Source organism: Salvelinus fontinalis, chromosome 7 (assembly GCF_029448725.1).
Source record: "Salvelinus fontinalis isolate EN_2023a chromosome 7, ASM2944872v1, whole genome shotgun sequence".
NCBI classification, from domain to species: Eukaryota; Metazoa; Chordata; class Actinopteri; order Salmoniformes; family Salmonidae; genus Salvelinus; species Salvelinus fontinalis.
In genome coordinates, this window is record NC_074671.1 from 9100069 (window position 1) to 9116348 (window position 16280).

Consider the following 16280-nt stretch of genomic DNA (forward strand, 5'->3'; position numbering starts at 1 on the left):
TAGTGTTGTGTTGTTACATTCTCCTGACAGATGACCAGTAGTGTTGTGTTGTTACATTCTCCTGACAGATGACCAGTAGTGTTGTGTTGTGTTGTTACATTCTCCTGACAGATGACCAGTAGTGTTGTGTTGTTATATTCTCCTGACAGATGACCAGTAGTGTTGTGTTGTTACATTCTCCTGACAGATGACCAGTAGTGTTGTGTTGTTACATTCTCCTGACAGATGACCAGTAGTGTTGTGTTGTTACATTCTCCTGACAGATGACCAGTAGTGTTGTGTTGTTACATTCTCCTGACAGATGACCAGTAGTGTTGTGTTGTTACATTCTCCTGACAGATGACCAGTAGTGTTGTGGTGTTACATTCTCCTGACAGATGACCAGTAGTGTTGTGTTGTGTTGTTACATTCTCCTGACAGATGACCAGTAGTGTTGTGTTGTGTTGTTACATTCTCCTGACAGGTGACCAGTAGTGTTGTGTTGTTACATTCTCCTGGCAGATGACCAGTAGTGTTGTGTTGTTACATTCTCCTGGCAGATGACCAGTAGTGTTGTGTTGTGTTGTTACATTCTCCTGACAGATGACCAGTAGTGTTGTGCTGTTACATTCTCCTGACAGATGACCAGTAGTGTTGTGTTGTTACATTCTCCTGACAGATGACCAGTAGTGTTGTGTTGTTACATTCTCCTGACAGATGACCAGTAGTGTTGTGTTGTGTTGTTACATTCTCCTGGCAGATGACCAGTAGTGTTGTGTTGTTACATTCTCCTGGCAGATGACCAGTAGTGTTGTGTTGTTACATTCTCCTGACAGATGACCAGTAGTGTTGTGTTGTTACATTCTCCTGACAGATGACCAGTAGTGTTGTGTTGTTACATTCTCCTGGCAGATGACCAGTAGTGTTGTGTTGTGTTGTTACATTCTCCTGGCAGATGACCAGTAGTGTTGTGGTGTTACATTCTCCTGGCAGATGACCAGTAGTGTTGTGTTGTTACATTCTCCTGACAGATGACCAGTAGTGTTGTGTTGTGTTGTTACATTCTCCTGGCAGATGACCAGTAGTGTTGTGTTGTTACATTCTCCTGACAGATGACCAGTAGTGTTGTGTTGTTACATTCTCCTGGCAGATGACCAGTAGTGTTGTGTTGTTACATTCTCCTGACAGATGACCAGTAGTGTTGTGTTGTTACATTCTCCTGACAGATGACCAGTAGTGTTGTGTTGTTACATTCTCCTGGCAGATGACCAGTAGTGTTGTGTTGTTACATTCTCCTGACAGATGACCAGTAGTGTTGTGTTGTTACATTCTCCTGACAGATGACCAGTAGTGTTGTGTTGTTACATTCTCCTGACAGATGACCAGTAGTGATGTGTTGTGTTGTTAGATTCTCCTGACAGATGACCAGTAGTGTTGTGTTGTGTTGTTACATTCTCCTGACAGATGACCAGTAGTGTTGTGTTGTTACATTCTCCTGACAGATGACCAGTAGTGTTGTGTTGTTACATTCTCCTGACAGATGACCAGTAGTGTTGTGTTGTTACATTCTCCTGACAGATGACCAGTAGTGTTGTGTTGTGTTGTTACATTCTCCTGACAGATGACCAGTAGTGTTGTGTTGTGTTGTTACATTCTCCTGACAGATGACCAGTAGTGTTGTGTTGTTACATTCTCCTGACAGATGACCAGTAGTGTTGTGTTGTTACATTCTCCTGACAGATGACCAGTAGTGTTGTGTTGTTACATTCTCCTGACAGATGACCAGTAGTGTTGTGTTGTTACATTCTCCTGACAGATGACCAGTAGTGTTGTGTTGTTACATTCTCCTGACAGATGACCAGTAGTGTTGTGTTGTTACATTCTCCTGACAGATGACCAGTAGTGTTGTGTTGTTACATTCTCCTGACAGATGACCAGTAGTGTTGTGTTGTTACATTCTCCTGACAGATGACCAGTAGTGTTGTGTTGTTACATTCTCCTGACAGATGACCAGTAGTGTTGTGTTGTGTTGTTACATTCTCCTGACAGATGACCAGTAGTGTTGTGTTGTTACATTCTCCTGACAGATGACCAGTAGTGTTGTGTTGTTACATTCTCCTGGCAGATGACCAGTAGTGTTGTGTTGTTACATTCTCCTGACAGATCACCAGTAGTGTTGTGTTGTTACATTCTCCTGACAGATGACCAGTAGTGTTGTGTTGTTACATTCTCCTGACAGATGACCAGTAGTGTTGTGTTGTGTTGTTACATTCTCCTGACAGATGACCAGTAGTGTTGTGTGGTTACATTCTCCTGACAGATGACCAGTAGTGTTGTGTTGTTACATTCTCCTGACAGATGACCAGTAGTGTTGTGTTGTTACATTCTCCTGACAGATGACCAGTAGTGTTGTGTTGTTACATTCTCCTGACAGATGACCAGTAGTGTTGTGTTGTTACATTCTCCTGGCAGATGACCAGTAGTGTTGTGTTGTTACATTCTCCTGACAGATGACCAGTAGTGTTGTGTTGTTACATTCTCCTGACAGATGACCAGTAGTGTTGTGTTGTTACATTCTCCTGACAGATGACCAGTAGTGTTGTGTTGTGTTGTTACATTCTCCTGACAGATGACCAGTAGTGTTGTGTTGTTATATTCTCCTGACAGATGACCAGTAGTGTTGTGTTGTTACATTCTCCTGACAGATGACCAGTAGTGTTGTGTTGTTACATTCTCCTGACAGATGACCAGTAGTGTTGTGTTGTTACATTCTCCTGACAGATGACCAGTAGTGTTGTGTTGTTACATTCTCCTGACAGATGACCAGTAGTGTTGTGTTGTTACATTCTCCTGACAGATGACCAGTAGTGTTGTGGTGTTACATTCTCCTGACAGATGACCAGTAGTGTTGTGTTGTGTTGTTACATTCTCCTGACAGATGACCAGTAGTGTTGTGTTGTGTTGTTACATTCTCCTGACAGGTGACCAGTAGTGTTGTGTTGTTACATTCTCCTGGCAGATGACCAGTAGTGTTGTGTTGTTACATTCTCCTGGCAGATGACCAGTAGTGTTGTGTTGTGTTGTTACATTCTCCTGACAGATGACCAGTAGTGTTGTGTTGTTACATTCTCCTGACAGATGACCAGTAGTGTTGTGTTGTTACATTCTCCTGACAGATGACCAGTAGTGTTGTGTTGTTACATTCTCCTGACAGATGACCAGTAGTGTTGTGTTGTGTTGTTACATTCTCCTGGCAGATGACCAGTAGTGTTGTGTTGTTACATTCTCCTGGCAGATGACCAGTAGTGTTGTGTTGTTACATTCTCCTGACAGATGACCAGTAGTGTTGTGTTGTTACATTCTCCTGACAGATGACCAGTAGTGTTGTGTTGTTACATTCTCCTGGCAGATGACTAGTAGTGTTGTGTTGTGTTGTTACATTCTCCTGGCAGATGACCAGTAGTGTTGTGGTGTTACATTCTCCTGGCAGATGACCAGTAGTGTTGTGTTGTTACATTCTCCTGACAGATGACCAGTAGTGTTGTGTTGTGTTGTTACATTCTCCTGGCAGATGACCAGTAGTGTTGTGTTGTTACATTCTCCTGACAGATGACCAGTAGTGTTGTGTTGTTACATTCTCCTGGCAGATGACCAGTAGTGTTGTGTTGTTACATTCTCCTGACAGATGACCAGTAGTGTTGTGTTGTTACATTCTCCTGACAGATGACCAGTAGTGTTGTGTTGTTACATTCTCCTGGCAGATGACCAGTAGTGTTGTGTTGTTACATTCTCCTGACAGATGACCAGTAGTGTTGTGTTGTTACATTCTCCTGACAGATGACCAGTAGTGTTGTGTTGTTACATTCTCCTGACAGATGACCAGTAGTGATGTGTTGTGTTGTTAGATTCTCCTGACAGATGACCAGTAGTGTTGTGTTGTGTTGTTACATTCTCCTGACAGATGACCAGTAGTGTTGTGTTGTTACATTCTCCTGACAGATGACCAGTAGTGTTGTGTTGTTACATTCTCCTGACAGATGACCAGTAGTGTTGTGTTGTTACATTCTCCTGACAGATGACCAGTAGTGTTGTGTTGTGTTGTTACATTCTCCTGACAGATGACCAGTAGTGTTGTGTTGTGTTGTTACATTCTCCTGACAGATGACCAGTAGTGTTGTGTTGTTACATTCTCCTGACAGATGACCAGTAGTGTTGTGTTGTTACATTCTCCTGACAGATGACCAGTAGTGTTGTGTTGTTACATTCTCCTGACAGATGACCAGTAGTGTTGTGTTGTTACATTCTCCTGACAGATGACCAGTAGTGTTGTGTTGTTACATTCTCCTGACAGATGACCAGTAGTGTTGTGTTGTTACATTCTCCTGACAGATGACCAGTAGTGTTGTGTTGTTACATTCTCCTGACAGATGACCAGTAGTGTTGTGTTGTTACATTCTCCTGACAGATGACCAGTAGTGTTGTGTTGTTACATTCTCCTGACAGATGACCAGTAGTGTTGTGTTGTGTTGTTACATTCTCCTGACAGATGACCAGTAGTGTTGTGTTGTTACATTCTCCTGACAGATGACCAGTAGTGTTGTGTTGTTACATTCTCCTGGCAGATGACCAGTAGTGTTGTGTTGTTACATTCTCCTGACAGATGACCAGTAGTGTTGTGTTGTTACATTCTCCTGACAGATGACCAGTAGTGTTGTGTTGTTACATTCTCCTGACAGATGACCAGTAGTGTTGTGTTGTTACATTCTCCTGACAGATGACCAGTAGTGTTGTGTTGTTACATTCTCCTGACAGATGACCAGTAGTGTTGTGTTGTTACATTCTCCTGACAGATGACCAGTAGTGTTGTGTTGTTACATTCTCCTGACAGATGACCAGTAGTGTTGTGTTGTTACATTCTCCTGACAGATGACCAGTAGTGTTGTGTTGTTACATTCTCCTGACAGATGACCAGTAGTGTTGTGTTGTTACATTCTCCTGACAGATGACCAGTAGTGTAGTGTTGTGTTGTTACATTCTCCTGACAGATGACCAGTAGTGTTGTGTTGTTACATTCTCCTGACAGATGACCAGTAGTGTTGTGTTGTTACATTCTCCTGACAGATGACCAGTAGTGTTGTGTTGTTACATTCTCCTGACAGATGACCAGTAGTGTAGTGTTGTGTTGTTACATTCTCCTGACAGATGACCAGTAGTGTTGTGTTGTTACATTCTCCTGACAGATGACCAGTAGTGTTGTGTTGTTATATTCTCCTGACAGATGACCAGTAGTGTTGTGGTGTTACATTCTCCTGACAGATGACCAGTAGTGTTGTGTTGTTACATTCTCCTGACAGATGACCAGTAGTGTTGTGTTGTGTTGTTACATTCTCCTGACAGATGACCAGTAGTGTTGTGGTGTTACATTCTCCTGACGTACCGGCACCACCAGTACCAGCACCACACAACCATACCACTGCTCCATGCATCTCTCCGCCATCCGATAACAAACAAAGAAACTGCCTTAGTCCCTCTCACAATGTTCTCGCCAGATATAAATCCAAGACACATACCGTATAGCACACTCTGGCTTCTATACCTCTACATCTGCTTGGCTAGAGCTCTCCATGGAAATACAGGGGCAGATTTTTTCCAAGACGGTCGCCACATCCACAGCACATCTGCACACTGGATTAACTTGAGTTTGCCAGAAATCAATCTACATAAACCGCTCCGTGAACCCTCCCTCTTTTCTTCCACCAAGCCCAGATAGAATTTTTGAATCCCTAGAAGCGCCACGCATAATTAAAATGGAGAGGATAAGCAAAGGTATATTGAAACGGGATAGAAGAAAGAGAGGGAGAGGGAGAGAAAGAGAGATAGAGCCTATCTTTATACTGCTCTCGTGGAGAGATTCAGCATCTGTGGGGCTCAAGTGGGGGGGGGGGGGGGGGGGAGAGGGGGATATTGTAATGGAGTCACAGAGTGTTGCAGCACATCCATGTCTGCCGACTACGCCAGAAAATCTAATTCCCTGTTTTGAAGGTGTCCTCTTTTCACTCTTTCACAAAAAAAAGAGAGAGTGAATAAAGAAAAAAAAATATATATACTGTATATATTTGTGTTTCTTTAAAAACAAATCTGTATCATTAAAGGTTTTAACACAGATGAACTGTAGGCAGGAAAAGCTCCATCCTGGTGGATCTGGCCTCAACTGTCACAGCTAGTCACTGTATGACTACTATATATTTGAGGAATATCTGTAAAGAGATATGTTTAATCTTAGTGGGAGGTATAGCCTACCTTGGTTTCGGTTAGCAACACCTAGGGATGAGACATTCGGCCGAACTGCATGCAATCGGGAGAAACCATACGTTATTAGGTGCAATGGCTATAGTGGACATCAGATTCATTAACAGTACTAGAAGTTAAAATACAGGTTGACTGGTGGGGCATATGTAGACAACTAGACACATCGGCTTTACTCAGAACAACTCAGAACAACAGAATGACTGACAAGCCTGTACAGGGACAAGCATTAGATGCATCCCAACACCAGTCCCAGACCATGTCACAGATGACGTCCCAGGGACATTGGATTTAATTGTGTAGTTTCATGGCTCACTTGAGTGTGTGCATCGATGGCAATGATGGATAAACATAAACAAAGAAACAAATATTTAACAAACAACAGTCTCTACTTGAGATTCTGTCTGATATGTAGTGGGATAATAACTGATGCAAACATGGCGGGTTGGTTTAAGTGTCACAGGCATTTTGTTGAGTTTATCAAATGAATGCAATCAATATCTAATTACAGGAATCACGAGGAATAAATCATGTGGTGTGTTAGGAATTGGAATGACTGAGAATTGTGATGTAACGTCATTACATACAATTCTGTATTTCTGTGATGGGGAAATGACTGGTGGTGTTTGTTGGTTGTGGTCGGTTGGGTGAAGGAGCAGGGTTGAGTCAAGCCGAGACAGAAGGAAGGTCTTGTTACTTGTTCTACTATTGTAATCGTTCGTTTAAAACAGCAATAAGTCTCCGTGTTGCAGTATCCATGATGTCAGTGTGGTCATGTGTAGTCATGTGATCATTAGTGTCCAGTGGTGTCACAGCAAGCAATTTAACTACCGTGTGATTGGATAGTGAGCCATACTGTGTGGCGTGACTAATCATTTGAAATACATTCAGGTTTGGTTAAAGATAAGGGTTATGCGTTTAGGATAAAGTTTTTGGGTATGCATGCACTCAGGCACATAGACTATCCATATGACTATACATATGACTATCCAAACCCTCTCCAAGACAATTCCACAACTGATCAACTACATAGAATGTCATGTCAGTTCTAAATAAGTTGCACATTAATAATGGCCACGTGTTTGAATTCAGTTAAGACGCTCTAAATGTGACATCTTATACTCAATGCTCTCATAATGAAATGAAATCTTGCAGAGCTCAGATAAAAACATATATATATATATATATATATATATATATGCATATATATGTATGTATATATATATGTATATATATATATATATGCGCATATTTTGCTTTAATGGCTGCATTAGGGCGATTCTGGCTGGCTTAATAAACCTGAAATAAAGTTGAAGAAAGGTCAATAAAGAATTCATGTACTTTCAAACAACAATATGAAACAGTGTTTTCTGTTCTGATGGTAGATCCGAGGGTAGATCCGAGGGTAGATCCGGGGGTAGATCCGAGGGTAGATCCGATGGTAGATCTGGGGGTAGATCTGGGGGTAGATCCGGGGGTAGATCCGAGGGTGGATCCGGGGGTAGGTCCGAGGGTAGATCCGGGGGTAGATCCGAGGGTAGATCCGGGGGTAGATCCGGGGGTAGAACCGGGGGTAGATCCGAGGGTAGATCCGAGGGTAGATCCGGGGGTAGAACCGAGGGTAGATCCGATGGTAGATCCGGGGGTAGATCCGTGGGTAGATCCGGGGGTAGATACGAGGGTAGATCCGAGGGTAGATCCGGGGGTAGAACCGGGGGTAGAACCGAGGGTAGATCCGAGGGTAGATCCGGGGGTAGATCTAAGGGTAGATCCGGGGGTAGATCCGGGGGTAGAACCGAGGGTAGATCCGATGGTAGGTCCGGGGGTAGGTCCGGGGGTAGATCCGGGGGTAGATCCGGGGGTAGAGCCGAGGGTAGATCCGGGGGTAGAACCGAGGGTAGATCCGAGGGTAGATCCGGGGGTAGATCTAAGGGTAGATCCGGGGGTAGATCCGGGGGTAGAACCGAGGGTAGATCCGATGGTAGGTCCGGGGGTAGGTCCGGGGGCAGATCCGGGGGTAGATCCGGGGGTAGATCCGGGGGTAGATCCGGGGGTAGAACCGGGGATAGCTCCGGGGGTAGATCCGGGGGTAGAACCGGGGATAGATCCGAGGGTAGCTCCGGGGGTAGATCCGAGGGTAGACCCGGGGGTAGATCCGGGGGTAAATCCGATGGTAGATCCGGGGGTAGAACCGGGGGTAGAACCGAGGGTAGATCCGGGGGTAGATCCGGGGGTAGGTCCGGGGGTAGATCCGATTGTAGATCCGGGGGTAGATCTAAGGGTAGATCCGGGGGTAGAGTAGATCCGGGGGTAGATCCGGGGGTAGAACCGGGGATAGATCCGAGGGTAGATTCGAGGGTAGATCCGAGGGTAGATACGAGGGTAGATCCGATGGTAGATCCGGGAGTAGGTCCGGGGGTAGATCCGGGGGTAGAACCGAGGGTAGGTCCGGGGGTAGGTCCGGGGGTAGGTCCGGGGGTAGAACCGGGGATAGATCCGAGGGTAGATCCGGGGGTTGAACCGAGGGTAGATCCGATGGTAGGTCCGGGGGTAGGTCCGGGGGTAGATCCGGGGGTAGCTCCGGGGGTAGATCCGAGGGTAGGTCCGGGGGTAGATCCGAGGGTAGCTCCGGGGGTAGATCCGAGGGTAGGTCCGGGGGTAGATCCGGGGGTAGATCCGGGGGTTGATCCGGGGGTAGCTCTATTCCAGGACATTTAGCCGTGTTCTGTTTGGTTCCTTCTTTTTTTTTAGAGAACGTAGCTACATATCCACGATTTCAGTTTGTTATCCCTCAACTTCATCCCTGGTGTGGCTACAGAACCAAAACTGGGTCGTGTTTTGTGTTGTGGCTACAGGACCAAAACTGGGCAGTGTTTCCCTGGTGTGGCTACAGAACCACAACATAGTAACGTTGTAGTTTTGTGGCTACAGAACCAAAACTGGGTAGTGTTTCCCTGGTCTGGCTACAGAACCAAAACTGGGTAGTGGTTCCCTGGTCTGGCTACAGAACCAAAACTGGGTAGTGTTTCCCTGGTCTGGCTACAGAACCAAAACTGGGTAGTGTTTCCCTGGTCTGGCTACAGAACCAAAACTGGGTAGTGTTTCCCTGGTGTGGCTACAGAACCACAACTGGGTAGTGTTTCCCTGGTCTGGCTACAGAACCAAAACTGGGTAGTGTTTCCCTGGTATGGATACAGAACCACAACTGGGTAGTGTTTCCCTGGTCTGGCTACAGAACCACAACTGGGTAGTGTTTCCCTGGTCTGGCTACAGAACAAAAACGTTGTAGTGTTTCCCTGGTCTGGCTACAAAACCAAAACTGGGTAGTGTTTCCCTGGTCTGGCTACAGAACCAAAACTGCGTAGTGTTTCCCTGGTCTGGCTACAGAACCACAACTGGGTAGTGTTTCCCTGGTCTGGCTACAGAACCAAAACTGGGTAGTGTTTCCCTGGTGTGGCTACAGAACCAAAACTGCGTAGTGTTTCCCTGGTCTGGCTACAGAACCACAACTGGGTAGTGTTTCCCTGGTGTGGCTACAGAACCAAAACTGGGTAGTGTTTCCCTGGTGTGGCTACAGAACCAAAACTGGGTAGTGTTTCCCTGGTGTGGCTACAGAACTAAAACTGGGTAGTGTTTCCCTGGTGTGGCTACAGAACCAAAACTGGGTAGTGTTTCCCTGGTGTGGCTACAGAACCAAAACTGCGTAGTGTTACCCTGGTCTGGCTACAGAACCAAAACTGGGTCTTGTTTTGTGTTGTGGCTACAGAACCACAACTGGGTAGTGTTTTGTGTTGTGGCTACAGAACCAAAACTGGGTAGTGTTTCCCTGGTCTGGCTACAGAACCAAAACTGGGTAGTGTTACCCTGGTCTGGCTACAGAACCAAAACTGGGTCTTGTTTTGTGTTGTGGCTACAGAACCACAACTGGGTAGTGTTTTGTGTTGTGGCTACAGAACCAAAACTGGGTAGTGTTTCCCTGGTGTGGCTACAGAACCAAAACGTTGTAGTGTTTCCCTGGTCTGGCTACAGAACCACAACTGGGTAGTGTTTCCCTGGTCTGGCTACAGAACCACAACTGGGTAGTGTTTCCCTGGTCTGGCTATAGAACCAAAACTGGGTAGTGTTTCCCTGGTCTGGCTACAGAACCAAAACGTTGTAGTGTTTCCCTGGTCTGGCTACAGAACCACAACTGGGTAGTGTTTCCCTGGTCTGGCTACAGAACCACAACTGGGTAGTGTTTCCCTGGTCTGGCTACAGAACCACAACTGGGTAGTGTTTCCCTGGTCTGGCTACAGAACCAAAACTGGGTAGTGTTTCCCTGGTGTGGCTATAGAACCAAAACTGCGTAGTATTTTGTGTTGTGGCTCCAGAACCCAACCTGGGTAGTGTTTTATGTTGTGGTGGTTAGGGAGGGGAGGATGCTTCTGCAGGTATAGAGACAGACAGTCAGCATCTCATGAGAGCTTCAATGCCCACAGGCCTGTGAATTAACCATACAGACATGGCCGTAAGTCAGTCAGTCAGTGTGCCCTTTATGTGAGTCCCACCCACAGACAGACAGACAGGATGTAATACAGACACTCCCCACTAGGGTTTTGAGAGAGCAGCCATGGTCTGGCTAGGTGTCGGGTTGGGGAAGATCTAGGGAGGGGGTGATGTGTGAGAAGTGTATGTATATACAGTATGTATATCTATGGAGAACATGCATGCAGCACAGGCAGGAGACAACACTGAAGGGAGGGAGGGTGTCCACTTGGTTCCATGCTAATTTCTGACGCCAAATATCTTTGAATTTTAATAATAAACTGTTTCTTATTGTTTGTATCAAATTACACTTTTATGTTAGCTTGAGCTCAGTTGTGGTAACTGTTGTGGTTCAGAGTTCAGTGACAACTAGCGAGTTCATTTTACCACCATATTGTCATTGTAAATATGCTGATACCATTGTAAATGTTAAACATGGCAACATCCCAATACTTATAAAGAGCTTCCTTTAGTCGTCTTTTTCACTTCCTGAATAATGACACATAAAAAGACTGGGTAGGTCTGATAGCAATACTGCTCTAATATATCTAGTTCCGAGTTATCTAGTCCAAGTTATCTAGTTCCTAGTTATCTAGTCCTAGTTATCTAGTCCTAGTTATCTAGTTCCTAGTTATCTAGTCCTAGTTATCTAGTCCTAGTTATCTAGTTCCTAGTTATCTAGTCCTAGTTATCTAGTCCTAGTTATCTAGTCCTAGTTATCTAGTTTCTAGATATCTAGTCCTAGTTATCTAGTCCTAGTTATCTTGTTCCTAGTTATCTAGTCCTAGTTATCTAGTCCTAGTTATCTAGTCCTAGTTATCTTGTTCCTAGTTATCTAGTTCCTAGTTATCTAGTCCTAGTTATCTAGTTCCTAGTTATCTAGTTCCTAGTTATCTAGTTCCTAGTTATCTAGTCCTAGTTATCTAGTTTCTAGATATCTAGTCCTAGTTATCTTGTTCCTAGTTATCTAGTCCAAGTTATCTAGTCCTAGTTATCTAGTTTCTAGATATCTAGTCCTAGTTATCTAGTTTCTAGATATCTAGTCCTAGTTATCTAGTCCTAGTTATCTAGTTCCTAGTTATCTAGACCTAGTTATCTAGTCCTAGTTATCTAGTTCCTAGTTATCTAGTTTCTAGATATCTAGTCCTAGTTATCTAGTCCTAGTTATCTAGTTCCTAGTTATCTAGACCTAGTTATCTAGTCCTAGTTATCTAGTTCCTAGTTATCTAGACCTAGTTATCTAGTCCTAGTTATCTAGTTCCTAGTTATCTAGACCTAGTTATCTAGTCCTAGTTATCTAGTCCTAGTTATCTAGACCTAGTTATCTAGTTTCTAGATATCTAGTCCTAGTTATCTAGTCCTAGTTATCTAGTTCCTAGTTATCTAGTTCCTAGTTATCTAGTTCCTAGTTATCTAGACCTAGTTATCTAGTTCCTAGTTATCTAGTTCCTAGTTATCTAGTTCCTAGTTATCTAGTCCTAGTTATCTAGTCCTAGTTATCTAGACCTAGTTATCTAGTTCCTAGTTATCTAGTTCCTAGTTATCTAGTTCCTAGTTATCTAGTCCTAGTTATCTAGTTCCTAGTTATCTAGTTCCTAGTTATCTAGACCTAGTTATCTAGTTCCTAGTTATCTAGTTCCTAGTTATCTAGTTCCTAGTTATCTAGTTCCTAGTTATATAGTTCCTAGTTATCTAGACCTAGTTATCTAGTTCCTAGTTATCTAGACCTAGTTATCTAGTTCCTAGTTATCTAGTTCCTAGTTATCTAGACCTAGTTATCTAGTCCTAGTTATCTAGTCCTAGTTATCTAGACCTAGTTATCTAGTCCTAGTTATCTAGACCTAGTTATCTAGTTCCTAGTTATCTAGTTCCTAGTTATCTAGTTCCTAGTTATCTAGTTCCTAGTTATCTAGTTCCTAGTTATCTAGTTTCTAGATATCTAGTCCTAGTTATCTAGTCCTAGTTATCTAGTTCCTAGTTATCTAGACCTAGTTATCTAGTCCTAGTTATCTAGTTCCTAGTTATCTAGACCTAGTTATCTATTCCTAGTTATCTAGTTCCTAGTTATCTAGACCTAGTTATCTAGTCCTAGTTATCTAGTCCTAGTTATCTAGACCTAGTTATCTAGTTTCTAGATATCTAGTCCTAGTTATCTAGTCCTAGTTATCTAGTTCCTAGTTATCTAGACCTAGTTATCTTGTTCCTAGATATCTAGTCCTAGTTATCTTGTTCCTAGTTATCTAGTCCAAGTTATCTAGTCCTAGTTATCTAGACCTAGTTATCTTGTTCCTAGTTATCTAGTTCCTAGTTATCTAGTCCTAGTTATCTAGTCCTAGTTATCTAGTACTAGCTATCTAGTTATCTAGTCCTAGTTATCTTGTTCCTAGTTATCTAGTTCCTAGTTATCTAGTCCAAGTTATCTAGTCCTAGTTATCTAGTTTCTAGATATCTAGTCCTAGTTATCTAGTTTCTAGATATCTAGTCCTAGTTATCTAGTCCTAGTTATCTAGTTCCTAGTTATCTAGACCTAGTTATCTAGTCCTAGTTATCTAGTTCCTAGTTATCTAGTTTCTAGATATCTAGTCCTAGTTATCTAGTCCTAGTTATCTAGTTCCTAGTTATCTAGACCTAGTTATCTAGTCCTAGTTATCTAGTTCCTAGTTATCTAGACCTAGTTATCTAGTCCTAGTTATCTAGTTCCTAGTTATCTAGACCTAGTTATCTAGTCCTAGTTATCTAGTCCTAGTTATCTAGACCTAGTTATCTAGTTTCTAGATATCTAGTCCTAGTTATCTAGTCCTAGTTATCTAGTTCCTAGTTATCTAGTTCCTAGTTATCTAGTTCCTAGTTATCTAGTTCCTAGTTATCTAGTTCCTAGTTATCTAGTCCTAGTTATCTAGTCCTAGTTATCTAGTTCCTAGTTATCTAGTTCCTAGTTATCTAGTTCCTAGTTATCTAGTTCCTAGTTATCTAGTTCCTAGTTATCTAGACCTAGTTATCTAGTTCCTAGTTATCTAGTTCCTAGTTATCTAGTTTCTAGTTATCTAGACCTAGTTATCTAGTTCCTAGTTATCTAGACCTAGTTATCTAGTTCCTAGTTATCTAGTTCCTAGTTATCTAGACCTAGTTATCTAGTCCTAGTTATCTAGTCCTAGTTATCTAGACCTAGTTATCTAGTCCTAGTTATCTAGACCTAGTTATCTAGTTCCTAGTTATCTAGACCTAGTTATCTTGTTCCTAGTTATCTAGTCCTAGTTATCTTGTTCCTAGTTATCTAGTCCAAGTTATCTAGTCCTAGTTATCTAGACCTAGTTATCTTGTTCCTAGTTATCTAGTTCCTAGTTATCTAGTCCTAGTTATCTAGTCCAAGTTATCTAGTCCTAGTTATCTAGACCTAGTTATCTTGTTCCTAGTTATCTAGTTCCTAGTTATCTAGTCCTAGTTATCTAGTCCAAGTTATCTAGTCCTAGTTATCTAGTACTAGCTATCTAGTTATCTAGTCCTAGTTATCTTGTTCCTAGTTATCTAGTTCCTAGTTATCTAGTCCAAGTTATCTAGTCCAAGTTATCTAGTCCTAGTTATCTAGTACTAGCTATCTAGTTATCTAGTCCTAGTTATCTTGTTCCTAGTTATCTAGTTCCTAGTTATCTAGTCCAAGTTATCTAGTCCTAGTTATCTAGTCCTGGTTGTCTAGTTATCTAATTCTAGTTATCTAGACCTAGTTATCTAGTTATCTAGTCCTAGTTATCTAGTCCTAGTTATCTAGTCCTTTGGATATCTGCAGTCATGGAGATAAAGACTGTAGTTTAGGAAAAGGAAACCATTCAAACAGTAATGGGATGCTGTCCATCTAAACTGCTTTTTGTCTATTGGTTTCCCCCAAGTAGAGAGGGTTCTAGCCAGATAGTAAGATTGATGGATAGACTGATGTGGAATGGGCAGGGGCACTTTTACTTGTTCAACACTTGGGTGCATCCGAAATGACATCCCCTATACCCTGCATAGTGCACTACTTTTGACCAGAGCCCTATGGACATTGGTCAAAAGCAGTGCACTATACAGAACATAGGGGGACGCATCCTTGGTGTGTGTGTGTGTGTGTGTGTATTGTTATTCTCCTGAGTCCCAGCCGGCTGCTGTAGTAACTCTAGACCATGTCTCTAGACGTCTCTCTCTCTGTGCTCCAGGGGCCATTGGCTGCAGCAGATAATACTCATATTGAAATGACCTCCCTGACATTATCCCACCACTGAGGTCGGGGCATTTTAATATAATATTATGTTTTATAATGCAAAAAGGGGGGGGGTTGTATGCATACTCAGGTGTCTGGCTGCTATCTAGGCTTAACTTGTTCAAGGTGAATTAGTCCACCTCCACACGCAGCCTTCCAGACAACATGGCAGAAAGCTATTGCCATTTCCTTCAGAGAGGGGGGAAAAAACAGGGAATTGAACTAAACCCTGGCATAATGAACACTTCCAAATCAATTATGACTGATCCTTCACTTAAATGAATAATGGGAGGACCTAAATCAGAAATGAACATGTAAAACCACGTGGACTTTGAGGATGGATATGATCAGGCATAGTAAAGCAGCAAGCAGTTTCTGGGGTGGGTGGGTGGGCTTTCTGCTTCATTTACTTACTAACTGGACCAATGTTACTGGGGATGCCTGCAAGAGAAAGACAAAACAGTTGGGAAATTAGTCTTTTACATTTCATTCTACATTAACAAATTGTATATTGCAGTTTAGGACATTGTTTGTATTCATTTCAACACATTGAATGTAATCTAGTAAATACGCACACACACACACCCACCCACCCACCCACCAGCGGCAGATAGACTAGCTGTTAAAGTATTGGGCCAGTAACCGAAAGGTCGCTGGTTTGAATACCCGAGCTGACAAGGTGAAGAATCTGTCAATGTGCCTTTGAGCAAGGCTCTTAACAGTAATTTGTCCCAGGGGCGCTGCACTACTATGGTTTAACTTTTTAGTTAAAACTATACTTAATATATTTATATGTCACCAAATAATTGATTAAAATACACTGTTTCGCAACTGAAGGTCCACAAGTAACTTCAACAGCACTGTCTGGGATAGCACAATGGTGTAGCCGGAGGACAGCTAGCTTCCGTCCTCCTCTGGCTACATTGACTTCAATACAAAACCTAGGAGGCTCGTAGGCTTCCATAGACATACATGTTAATTACGACCACTTCTGGAGGACGTCCTCCAACCAATCACAACTTTTGCGGTGTGAACGGACATGTTGCCCATTGAATCTTAGAATTAGGATCAGAAAATGAACTTGTGTGTTGTTTTGGGATTGTGCCACAGAGCATTATGGGGGTTCTATGTGTTGAGAAGCTTGGTGACATTGTTGGATAGAGATTAAGAGTGAAGAGTAATCGTTTAGTATTTTTTAAATTAATATTCAATTAAATTTCATTTTTTCAAATTACAGGAG

The 16280-nt window shown here is 42.8% G+C and overlaps 1 protein-coding gene across 1 annotated transcript in view; it reads right to left on the reverse strand.

The window, feature by feature from the left end:
- LOC129858890 (netrin-G1-like) overlaps nucleotides 1–16280 on the reverse strand; it is a 106070-nt gene that overhangs the window by 36467 nt on the left and 53323 nt on the right. Inside the window, exons 3-4 of the mRNA XM_055928127.1 lie at nucleotides 15455–15481; nucleotides 6280–6324 (exon numbers count right to left, since the gene is read on the reverse strand). Coding sequence (XP_055784102.1) covers nucleotides 6280–6324; nucleotides 15455–15481 — 72 coding nt within the window. The remainder of the gene's footprint in view (nucleotides 1–6279; nucleotides 6325–15454; nucleotides 15482–16280) is intronic.